At 34.8% G+C, this 13,145-nt stretch overlaps 1 protein-coding gene across 8 annotated transcripts in view; it reads right to left on the reverse strand.

Annotated features, from left to right (window-relative positions):
• The window catches only part of LOC108970532, a 24,269-nt gene extending 13,485 nt beyond the window's left edge, over positions 1-10,784 (reverse strand). For 3 of the 8 annotated variants that reach the window (XM_018935984.1, XM_018935985.1, XM_018935978.1), the window contains exons 1-2: positions 10,243-10,784; positions 4,828-5,525 (exon numbers count right to left, since the gene is read on the reverse strand). In XM_018935984.1, the coding sequence (XP_018791529.1) occupies positions 4,828-5,295 (468 nt within the window). In that variant the 5' untranslated portion in view covers positions 5,296-5,525; positions 10,243-10,784. Of the gene's footprint in view, positions 1-4,827; positions 5,823-10,242 lie in introns of all 8 variants that reach the window. The other 5 variants (XM_018935982.1, XM_018935981.1, XM_018935980.1 and 2 more) reach the window with 5 other exon arrangements.
• Positions 10,785-13,145: the final 2,361 nt, after the last annotated feature.

Here is a 13,145-nt window from a genome sequence, read left to right on the forward strand (position 1 = left end):
ATTTCACTTTAATATCTTTATTTATGGCTTAGTTATGACACTTTATAGGTTTTCGGGTTTCGCCATTTGTGGGCGTGGCAGTGGGCCGATTTTGGCATATGTATATAGTGATGAACGAAAATATTGGCAACACTTTCTTTGCATATTTCCCCATTAAATAACTGCTTGATTAAACCCAATGACCAAAAGCAGCCAAACAACATCAACTTGGAAAAAAAAACAAATATAATTAATACAAAATAARCTGTAAAGGAAAGAAAATATTAAAACCCCTCTAAAAGTATTTTTGAAATTAAGCAGGACCTCGGAATAGATATTCACTCCACAACGGTGTGACGAGTCTTACTGTAAAGACCATTTCTTGAACATATTGGGATAATATCGAACTWAAAAACTCTTCTACGAACTTTAGCAGGGGAATTCCATACAAAGTTTTCAGGCCATTTTCATGTCCATTCTTCAATCGTGTAGCTTTTTGAGATCACTGAATACGAATCTAAAGTTTAGAACATAAAAGGTTTACCTTTCGGAAGAGAAGACACTCAACATCCCTTGTGGTACGAATCAAATCTAATATTTAGTATTAAAATTTCGTAAAATGAGCTATAGCGAGAGTTGTTTTATTACAGCTTACTAATTTAAATAAAATTTAAAATATCTAAAACCGTATAAATTTGCTCTTATAAATGATATTTTTAAAAAAACCAAAGGGATAATACAAATAATATATTTCATAATTTAACAAAAAATAAGTAAATAACACTACCGAACAAAACTGAAGGCAAAATGTGGGGTTTTTGAGCTGTTCTGAATACGAATTTGAGGTCAAAAATTTTGCATCATGTACAGTTATTTTCGTAATTTTAGTAAATGGTGGTGGTGGCCCCCTACAACCCCCGACTATAACACAAAAAATCCTATTGAGCTCCTGTTAGGATGTGTTTACGATCATTTTTCTCTTAGCAGCCTAAAAGAAGTAAGAAACAGCGTCAAATAACATAGCTGCAAAATGATTTGTAAACTAGTCTAATTAGTGCTTCCAACTTTCTCCTGTTCAGTCCACAACTCAGATTTTAAAAAGCTGTGTCTCGAACTTTGGCTTTTATAACTAGCTTTAAMTCTAGAGCATAATTCAAAACTAATAAAATCTGTTTGCGGCAATTAAAAGCAGCATTTTTAGCGACAAGTAAACATTTTCATTTACAAAGAGCGGGCAGTAAAATTATTTTCAAGGATCCGATGTAAACAGGTGCAACAAAGCGAATTCACCTTATAAAGAACAAAGCTGTTGCAAAAATAATTTTTTCCTCCTTATGAACCAGACATTTTGAATAAACTTATAAATAAGCTGTTATTATATTCTGAACCCCATGAGRCCATAAATAAATCTGATATTGGTTATGAGTATAATTACGTTTGATATTGACGTTAAGTTGACTATATTAAGAATTTTTTGCTTGAACTAAATTATTTGGTAAGTATATCTGACTGAAGAAAGGTTTTATTTAATGTTTATTGAAGAATGAATTTAATGTATATATAATACATATTTATATCTTTGCTAAGAGTGCCTAAAATGAAATTGAGAACTTGAGATTTTAAGAAATCCTACTATTGGAAATAATTTTTCGTACTTCCGGGAAATTCGCAATAGTCCAATSCATCTAAGATAACTAAAAAAATTTATTTTAAGAACTTTGTGCTTAGCGAATTATGAGTGGCTACAGCTAGCATGTCAGGATGGTGAGATAATGTCGGCTAGCATCAATATACTGAGGACCGTTTAAGCAAAAGGTTATTAGATAAAGTAAAAACCAACTTATATTATGAAAAAGTTACATTGAGTTTGCCAKGAAGATTGTAACACCCAGAAGCAAACTTCGGAGRCTTGGAAAAGTATATAAGAATATAYATATGYAAACGATCAGCGTGACGAGTTGGGTTGATTTCGCCATTTTCGTCGGTGAATTAGTCTCTCTGATCTGAAATTGCGCAGACGTTCTCTTCTCTCGGAGAAGATACGATTTCTCGGAATGTTACAATCTCCACAGAAATTCTTGAAGTCAGAGCACTATACCATAAAACGGTTTATCTAACTGACTATTTCAAAACCTAGATAAAGATCTTTATAACATATCATTTACCCTCATTTGTTAACCTTAGTTTGACATAAATCGGTTTTTGATGAAAGCAAACTTTCAGATTTGGTTTTACGAGTTTTATAGTCTATAGCTTTGGTGCAACCGAAATAAMMTTTTTTCTTGTTTTAAAATAATGTCGTCATATAATATTATARATACTCGCAAAGCACTTCTTAACTAAACTAGTAACAGYAATCGATTCGTAAGGCAAATAGTCCATTTTAGGAATCTCTGAATCTTGGCTTAAGTCGTCCGACTTTTAGCTCKTTTCCTATCCGAGCGATTAATCACTTTTCAAGAACCATGTACACTTTCGCTATTATATACATATGTATATAGTATATAATAATATACACATTTAGTTAACGTTTTCTGTCTCAAAACTATGTTTCTTACACTGATGACAACTGTAACTCGAGAACCGCTCAGTAAATTTTAATAAAATTTATACAGCTTTTAGAATACATAATAAAATCGGGCCTGATCGAAGGATTTTTTTTTTTAATTTCGTTTTTTTAAGACCAATTAACTGTTAATTTTTTCCCAAAAATGTAGAAAAATTTTTCTGAGGCCGCCACTTTGTTCATTTTTGAAAAAACAAAAATCCTTCGATCAGGCCTGAGTTTATCTATTTATAAAACTAATTTTTTATGCCCGATTGATTTTAGATGAATCTTCAAGGAGTAATGGTTGTCACCGCTGGTACATTTTTTTGGAACTGGGTCAACACAAATAACTATAACTTTGGAAATAATTTTTTTTTTGAAATTTTCATGACTTTAAGTCAACATACTCTATAATAATGTCCGTTACTACTTTCGTAAAATAACACGATTTAATAGCGTGCCACTGACTACCCCTAACTCCTTAACTCAATTTAGTATATTTCAAGCAGAGGTTTTCGGAAATCTGCGGTGCTGGCCTCTAACGCAAAGCAGGTAACTCTAGTATTAACATATATTAGTACTCGGCTAAAATTATCTAGAACAGCAGAGCGGCGTTACAAACTAACTTTACTTCTACATGGTGTCCGATCTCACGAAGCTATCGAGTGTAATGACTTCGTGGACGAGATTGCATAGATTGGTGTACGGGTATCGTGCAGAAATCCGTGGAAGTTCGTGTGCTAGCATCGTTAAGGATGACCACTCCGTGTGGACTACGAAACGGAACTCCATCTGGTAGCTCTAAGAACCAAAACTGGTTTATTCGTGASTTATTAGTTTACCAGACTAAACTAATGTACTCAATGATGTATTAGATGCCATGAGTAAATGTTTAATGAAGATATAAGAGCCGGCATGCTGTTGCTCTTAACATGGTTATAAAGCAGTTCAGCAAAACTGTTTGAATATTGATATATTTGGTCAACCCAATTCGTCTATTATTCCTGCCCTATCATATACTTGTATAGAGCCACAGATCTTATGAACTGTAATTGTCATTTCTTTATACATTCCTTTGGTATTACTGAACACTCTATGGTCTTTTAATATTAAAAGTATATTATCAGCTGCGACCTAAAATAAATTAGATATTGATTCCTCTAGATATAGTAATTATACAGTAGATACGCAGTTTGTTATGACATGTCACTTCAGCTTTTTCAATGGCTTAGCAACATTTGATACATATCTCCACTAAGTAATCTTAAGGGAACTAGATGTAGCTGGATGTAATGAATTTTTAGTAGGAACTACTAATCTGAGAAAAGTAAGGTTTGCCTTCAAAGGGACGACGCCTGGGTATATCTAATGATATTAAAATTAAATAATTTTCACTGAGAGTAGTATTTGAAAAAATATAATTATCAGTTCACATTTTTACAAATCAACTTTCTACGGTAACGCGTTCCGCATAGATCTCTTCAACTTTTGAAGTCCTGTCATGTATGGTCAAAACCTTTTGCTTCCATATTTTATATATGAAGCTTACAATTCATTCGGAATTCGGAAGAAATTAAGGAAAAKATAGCAATCTTAGAAAAAATGTACTTTTTTCTCAGCCTCAAGGAACATTAATAAATTATAAAATGTCTTCCTGGTAACCGAGTTATAAATTTCGTTATCTGGTTTGATGTCGTTTTTTCGTTTCTCAGCATCAAAAACACAAATGGCGCATCTCTTGACTGAATGAAATGCCGCTGAGCAAATAAATATCGCGCGGTATCTCGAAGTAGTAGTTAAAAAAAATATTCATTCTTAATTCTAAACTCTTTTGTGCACTTTTTATGATATTTTCGTGTRGTGACTACAAAAACAAAGTACATTTTATAAACAGAGTAAGTTTACTGCAGCTGAGTATAATGCGAAAAGTGACACAAAAGCAAATAAGATAATGAGTTGAGGAAAGATAAAGCCTATTGAAGTCTATACATACATAATATTATATATAATAAGTAATATATATTTATTCATAAAAATGTAAATACAAAAAGCACGAGCGAGTCACACTTGATGCAATCGAAAGTGGCTAACTGACATTAAGGTGCGTGCTCTCGCTAATCCGGTAACAAGTTGTTATTGTCGCAGGAGAGTTTATGAGATTATGCGCTCTCGAAAGCTCTACGCGTGGCTGTGCAACAAATAAGGTTACGACAAGCTAACTGTTCTCACTGAAACGTTGAGAATAAAGAGCCAGAAGAAGAAAACTTGGAAATGAAAGTTGTCATTGTTTGATTACTCACCTGAACAGGTGCTGGTGCTGACACGATCGCTTCGGCACCGCTTGCACTCTCTACGCCGCTGAGTGGTGAGCGCGGTCGCGCTATGGCTGCTGTTGTTGCCGTTGTTATTGGTATTGACGCGGTAGCCACAGATGTTTGCTTTCGACTGGGCGGCGCTGGTAGTAGAGTGGCGGGGGCTGACCGGTTTGCCGGAGTTGGCGTCGTCGCTGTTAGTTCTGCAGCCAGCCCGTCTCGGCCGCTGCTACTGACGGTGGTGGGGCTAATGCGTGTGGCATTTCCTATGTTATCATCGCCGTTGGTGTTTCTATTGTTGTTGGCATTTTTATGGGACGCCTCGTCATCGTCGAATCTAACCCAGTTTTGTTTGCTACCGGCAGCATCGTCCGGCACATCCAAGGCGATATCCTGCAGAGGATGTGAGACGGCAGTCGGTTGTGTGGGCGCTTGTTGCTCACCGTTATCGGACATGTTCGGTAGTCTATTGGTTGTGTAATGTTGGTGAATGTTTTTATAATTTTGCTGTGTACTTATTTCGTATTTTCTTAATTTTTGCTTTGGTTATTTATGCGTTTTGTATTGTTTTTTTCTTATTTTTATTCGCTTTGGCTTCGCAGTTTCAAGCTAAATAACACGGTTATAATAGCTTTCAAAAACAACTTGTGCTATTTCATTTATTCACTTGTATTTGCTTYTGTTATCTGAAATATTTCATACACATATATATTTATTTGACCTTTTCTTTCCTTCTCTAGGTAATTGTTTTATCTTATTTGTCTTTGCTTGTGCGCATAGACATGTGAGACAATTATTATTATTWTTTTTTTTTAATTTCCTTTTTCGTTTCTATTCTCTGCACTAATAACTACAGAAGTTGTGTAAAGAAAAAATGCCAGTTTTTAATTCCACAATTTAGAATATTAAACTTTTAAAACAACCATTAGACTAGCTATATAGCCGGGCACCTAGCCTTACGATTGTGAACTAATGAGATCCAACTATTTAAACGAAAAAAATTTTAAAATACTCAGTAAATATGTATATATAGATAATTATATAGACATAATCTGAACTTAACCTTGAATATGTTGTTGTTTAATATATAGAAATAGAAGGAGCGTAAAAACATCACAAGCAATTCTAGTTTATAATAATTATATAGAAAGGTTATCATGATTTCACAAAGTCGAGATTCTTTAATTCTCAATTAAGACGTCCAATACAGAGCCAAATGTTAGGATTCTAACAAGTCACTCTTAATGTTGCTTCCACATAGACCTTTAACAAAAGGAGTCACCTTCAAAAAGTAGTCTGGAGTAAAATTATTCCGGTGGTCAGTTGGCGGGTGGGGTCTCAATAAAATGATGGTTTCACGTACTGTGTAYCGGCATGCTGGAGTAATCAACTCTTAAACGGTAGCTTCGTCATATATCTYATGCAGCTCATCGCTCCATCGAATGCGATATTCATCGTGGCCAACGCGTCAAGGACCATAAATATTTCGCAGAACCTTTCTCTCGAAAACTCCTAAGGTCGACTCATCAGTTGTTGTCATCGTCCAAGCCTTTGTCTTTGGGAATAATGAGTGACTTATATAGTTTGTTTTTTGTTCGTCGATAGATGACTTTGCTTCTCAATTGCCTACTCAGTTCGAAGTAGCACCTGTTGGCAAGAGTTATTCTGCTGCTGTTTATACTGGTTCCCAAATAGACGAAATTATCTACGACTTCAAAGTTATGACTGTCGACAGTGACGTGAGAACCAAGTCGCGAGTGCGACACCTCTTTTTTTTTGATGACAGGAAATATTTCGTGTTGCCCTCGCTCACTGCCAGACCCATTTGCTTTACTTCCTTGACCAGTCTGGAGAAATCAGAACTAATGGCGCGGGTGTTGAGGCCAATGATATCAATATCATCGGCATTCGCCAGCAGTTTAATACTCTTATAAAAGGTTGGACCTCCTCTATTAAGTTCTGCAGCTCGCATGATTCTCCAGCAGCAGATTGAAGAAGTCGCAGGATAAGGAGTCGCCATGCCTGAAACCTCGTTTGGTGTCGAACGGCTCGGAGAGGTCGTTCCCAATCCTAATGGAGCTTTTGGTGTTGCTTTACCAAAAACAAAGACAGCTCCTTTTCATGCTGTCGAAAGCAGCTTTGAAATCGACGAAGAGGCGATGTGTGTCAATTCTCCTTTCACGGATCTTTTCCGAGATTTGGCGCCTGATGAATATCTGGTCGGTCTTTGTTTTGCCAGGTTAAAAGCCACTGATAAGATACTAATGTACTTTAAAAGTCGAATACTTGAACCGAATATAGTTACAAGTTAACACTTGAAGAGTATGTAATTGCACCCGGTGGAGCATTTTATAGTGTAATTAAAGCAAAACTGTAAATGGATAGTTCTCATACTATACTCGTTAATACAAGTATATATCATATCTTTAGCCAATTAATATGTTTATATATTTTTATGAACTTTGGTGCTTGTTGAAGCTTTTAGGAAAACAAATATACGGCAATGAAGCTTAAATAGCAGAGGGGACTACAACGCCTAGTTAAATATAATGTAACGTAATGTCATTGATATCCTCAGTCTTTCTATTTAGAAATAATAAGCAATATTTAACAGGTCAATCGAAAAGTCCTGGTCCTGCCATAGTAAAACACATTTTCAACGGTGATACACTGATTATAGCGATCCTTCAACTTTTCGTTATTATTTCTGTAGTACGGATTGTCGCTTCGGCGATCACCTCTTCATTCTACGAAAATTTCTTCCMAGCGGAYATTTCTTCAAAATCTGAGAACAAAAAATAGTCGCTGGAGGTCAGATCTGGAGATTATGACGGATGCGGAAGCAATTCGAAGCYCAAYTGATRGATTTGTGCTATGGTTTTCATTGACCTGYCACACGGTGCATTGGCTTGGCTTGGTATCACTTTCTTTTTCCCCAAATGCGGTCGTCATTCGGCGATTTCATTTTTAAACTAAATATTAGTCGCAGTTGATGGTTCTTCCTTTTTCAAAGTAGTCAACGAAAATTATTCCAAGCGTATCCTAAAATAAATACAAACAACATACCCTTGCCAGCCGAGCAGGTTTATCGTGTGCAGTTCACTCGGAYAACTGTCGATTGTGCTTCGAAATGAAATAATGGAGCCATGTTTTATCCATTCTCACATATTGGTGAAAAACTTGTGTTTATTATGTTTGAATAGTCATCTCATCGTATATTTTAATGTATATAACAATGGTATAACTCAATTAAGACTTGTATATTTGGCGGCTACAAAGAAGATCAGATAGTTCCTCCTAAATATAAAAAAAATACTGTTTAAAACCCTTTTTTGGTATACCGAGCAGACATATTAAGTTTTTCACTAAACTTGCAACACCTAAAAGACAACGTAGAGCACCCTATAAATATACATATATACCRTAGAAGTGATCAGAGATTTAGGCTGTGCAGATTTAGCCATATCCGTCTCTCARTTTTTGGCGCACATCCGTTGCTTACGTAAAAGCCGCTCATTTGTGGGCTGTTTTTGATTTGSTATGTTTTATTGTCGAAAATAACGATGTAATCTTCAAAGAATTGTTCAGACCGGATTACTAAAGCATATATCAGCCTCACAAACTAAACGGTCGGAACCAAGTGCGGAATGCAAAATAATTAGAAGTAATGTGAATTTAATTGTGATCCCCCGAGCTGTTTCCAGACTAATACACAAAAGCATAGTTTTTGTTTTCAGAACTTTGCTCAAATAGCATGCATAATAARGAATTAACTGGCATATATGTATTTTAGTTGTTTACTGGTTATTCTCATTTTCTGTTCAGGAATTTGCAATTAAGTTATATATAAGTGCGTTACATAAACAAGTACGAAAAACYTCAAAACAGATATTGCAGTTTTTTGTAAAATTATTTGGAATAACAGAAGTTTTTTTGATAAATAKTAATGTTTATATATAACTGTTAAACTTAAGTGACCAGTTAGATAACTACAACCAAKAACCTTTAGAGGAAACTAAATTAGTGATATTTTATGAAATCTTACTCAGAATCGTATGGGAAGTCTCGATACAATTTTATAAATTCACTTATCTAGTCGACAGTTATGTTTCTTCTTAAAAAGAGAAGTTGACCGCAAACGAGAATTGTACATATGTATAGGAGGTACAATAATAAAGCAGCTGTTGGCASCAATTTAAGATKCGCCTCGCGACCTTAAAACAGTTTGTGTCTAAAAGCACACTGTAAAAAAAATGTTGGTTAACGTTTCAAAAACTTGCCAAAACATTTGGTAGAAATTTTCCTCTTTTTACAGGCGCCTTAATAATGTTTCCAGAGCAATTTTTACTAATGGAAGTTTTCGACCATTTAAAAACAGTTAAGAAGCACTTGATGGGGCAGCATCAACGCTCTGGGTTCTTACATAGTTTGCCGATCGATGTTAAAAATTCTTGATAGTCACTACCTCAACTCTCTACAAAACTTATTTAGACTTCATGCTATCATTTTTAAGTGAGCAGGTTAAATTTGTCTTAAAGGGGAACCCGCTTTAGATGCTTAAAAAAATGTTTTTTTTAGGATAATTTTGGGAGGAAAGGAAATAATTGGTTAAAGCGAAATTTCTAGGGAATGAAATCTTTGATATTCTGCATTTCACATGTACATTTGTCGGAAAACGTCCTGCCCACAATTTCTATCGCAAACTAAAAATTCAAAGAGATTCATATTTGTTAATAACTTAGAAGATAAGTTAAACTAAAAAAATTCCAGAAAAAAAGGAAAATTGTGAAATTTTTTTTAAGTGGGTTTTGAACAAAAAAAATTTACTTCACGTTGTTTAAAAATATGTTCAAACTTAACTTTTCTTAGTTTTTTGCTTTAAAAAGAAATAATTTAATTCCAAATATAATAAACTTTGCCCCAATTCGATAGGACGTTTAGTTTTTTCTATCCTGCCCGCCAATTAAAAAAAATCGAAAAATTAAAAACCGAGTAATTACGCGTCAAAGTTTTCACTTCCTGSCAGAGCGCTCATACATACATATGTATGTATATCTGCTAGGCGATCGGTCACTCTTTCGCTTCTAGCTTCGAAAATATTTCGAATTCYCGTCTATAACTTTGGGGACATATTCTTAGATAATTTTTAAAAACATTTAAGCAAAAAACAAAAAATCGATTTTTTGAAGGTTCTAAAGTAGACGCCCCCCTTAATTTAAGAAAACATTTTTAATGTAAAATATAATTTCTATCACAAATTAATTAATTTGAAATATTTTTAGAAATTATTTCCCATATTTTTTATTCACACTTTTCCCTCCATTTTCATAGTCACATAACTTTCATAATATTTTTAGTAGATTTCACTTTCTGAAACTCATAGAAATTCTTTGAAGCYATTACCTGTTCATTAAATTGCTAGTAAAGCTTGCAGCATTGTATCTAACTATTTTCTCAACCTTCATTTCCATACACAGACCTTACTACACACATTCGCATTGTAGCTTTGATCACATCATACCTAACTATCTGGTATTTTGTTATAATATTTCTGTACGCTTTTCACGCTGTTTACACACGTTTTGCTTCYACTGATTTTCAATATTTTTACATCCACGTAGGCACTTTGAACTCAACAACTAGTATTTTGTAGTTTACACTTTCGACCATATTTCAAATTTAAATATAATATATTTTACGCGTTTATATTTCTCGTACAATTTGTTATACTTGCTTATATAAGCTTGCCTTGTGGCCTGACGGCATTTTCGAAATAAATTTATGAAAAACGGAAACACGCACAAAAAGCGAGTAGAACAAGCCACGAAAGGGAAATGAAATAAAGGTATATTCAAAAAAAGATAGACGTTGAGTGACGTACGCACACAACGCCAAAAACCGCTAGACACAACGCTTTTCCGAAAAGTGATACGCGTTTAAGCCAACAAAGCCGAAGCACAACTGAGCGCGACAAATGTGGCCGTAAAGCGGCACACCCAGCGCAACAAAGTCAAAAGCGTTGCTCCGCCATTCCAGCCAAGCGCTCAGAAGCTCGCCTAATCGTCACAAGTTTAATATTTACATTTACATGAGCATTGGAAGTGCCGCCACGCTCGCAAGCCTCTTTTGTGCKCGCTCTCCGATTCTCAGATCTTTGAATGACACACCACACCTTCGCTTTAGTTTTGAACGCAGTGCTACGCCAATTCATTTACGCTAAAAGCACGACCAACAATTTAATTGCTACCGCTCAGCGCGAGCAGTCCACCAACTTACCTTCGGTCTTGATATTAGCATGAAATTAAATTTACTTTTGTTTTTGAGCGGCTCATTTACCTGAGCGTGCCGCCGTAGCGTTATTCACCTACTGCCGGCTAAGCTGATCGCTTACCTGCTATGTAATCGACGTTCCGCTACATGTGATCGSCACTCGCTCTTTCGCTCCATTATTACTTCAATGCGAAGGTAGCACTGGTTCGACGTGGTAACAAGCACGAGGCTTATTGTTGCATGAAAGTTATTTTTGTTGTTCCTCCACTCGTTTGTGGCGTGTATGTACTTGGGTGTATTTAGCTATAGCTATCGGTCATTGAACGAAATTCAGTCACAATTTTGCATTTCTTTTATTATTTCATTATCTTTTGACCAATTCTTCAAAAATTAGGTCATACCAATTGAATGTTTAAGAGGGCACGTTCAATTTTGGGTACACATACATCCATATGTACATAAGCATGCGGTTTTTTGTAGATAAGTGTACGGATCTGTTTAAAAAATAAGTGCAATTTTCATTTGTTGAAACAAAAATTATTATTTTTTCTACATAAATATTGTTGCCTACAAAATGGTCATCATTCGATATCATGCACTTTGCCAGCGCTTCTTCCAATTGAGGAAAGATCTTTCAAACCTGACTTTTCGGATGCAGTTTAACACTTTCAACGATTGTCTGCGAACAAGTAACAAATTGATAGCTTCTGATTTTGACAATTGGAATTGTATCAATAGCAAGATTTTATATTTAAAAATGCAAGTTTTGGGCGCAAAATATTTCAGATACTTCGTTTCTCCATTCTAAAATTTATTAGATTAAACAATTGTTAAAAAAAAAACATTTAATTCAATCTTAGAATATCTTCAATTCTTCATACCAAAAACTGATTGCACGAAAGTGTTAATGAAGATAATGTTAGAATGGAAAAAAATTATTCTATACCCGTATTGCGGAAGGCTACTGGATTACCGTATATCCGCTAATAAATATAATAGTTACGTTCATAAGCATTTAAAATAATTTAGTAGATTTGAATTAATTTCTAAGTTTATTGTGACATTGAAATACTCAGTTACTCAAGTTGTTTAATATTCGCAATTAGAATTCAAATAATTATTTGCTAACTATCGATTTAAAAATTGCRCTGTTTAGGTACAATAAATACAATTATAATTTTGCTATAATTATCTTAGTGAGCGAATTAACAATGTAAATTATTAAACAAAAGGTAATGTAAAAAAATATTATTTGAAAAACTGAGAAAGTGTTTAAAGAGCAACTAAACGAGATATATATAGAGTTATAAATGTCAAGCAGTCGTGTTATTTTGGTTCAGTATTGACTGGAATTTCATCAAGGTGGGACTTACGCCTGAACAACGTTTACAAATCTTTCAGGTTTATTACGAAAATTCACGTTCTGTAAAGAATGTGTTTCGCGGCTTCGCTTAACTTATGGTCAACATAATCGGCCTACCGATCATACTATTTGCCACACCATCACCAATTTTGAGAYCCAGCATTCATTATCGGATAATATTTGACCGAATGGACAACGTCCAGCACGCAGTGAAGAAAATATAGCAGCCGAAGTTGAGAGTGTACAGGAAGAGGAGAATCGATTCGGCGCCGTTCGCAGCAAATCGGACAGTCGTAGAGAAGGCGCATTTTGCTTCGTGATATTAAATTGAAAGCTTACAATACAATACAGCTTGTACAAGAACTGAAGCCTTCGCTTCGAGATCACTTCGTTCTATGGGCTCTTGAAACGTGCCAATACAATAAATTCCGATGTTTTTGAGTCAAATTTATCGGTACATTTTTTCTGTAAATCGGTAGTAATGTTAGTAACATCTACTMTAAATTTTTCGTCAAAATATTCTCTAGTATTTGAGATACGCGTCATTGATGATGCTCTATAAGAGAATCTTCGATTTTTACTGTCTGAATATATTGAACCAAGAAGTGCAATARTGCACCATCTAATACTGCATTGGTTATTCGTGATCATTTCACCCCATTTTCAACTAATA

Source organism: Bactrocera latifrons, unplaced genomic scaffold, assembly GCF_001853355.1.
Source record: "Bactrocera latifrons isolate USDA-ARS-PBARC rearing strain unplaced genomic scaffold, ASM185335v1 scaffold_30, whole genome shotgun sequence".
NCBI classification, from domain to species: Eukaryota; Metazoa; Arthropoda; class Insecta; order Diptera; family Tephritidae; genus Bactrocera; species Bactrocera latifrons.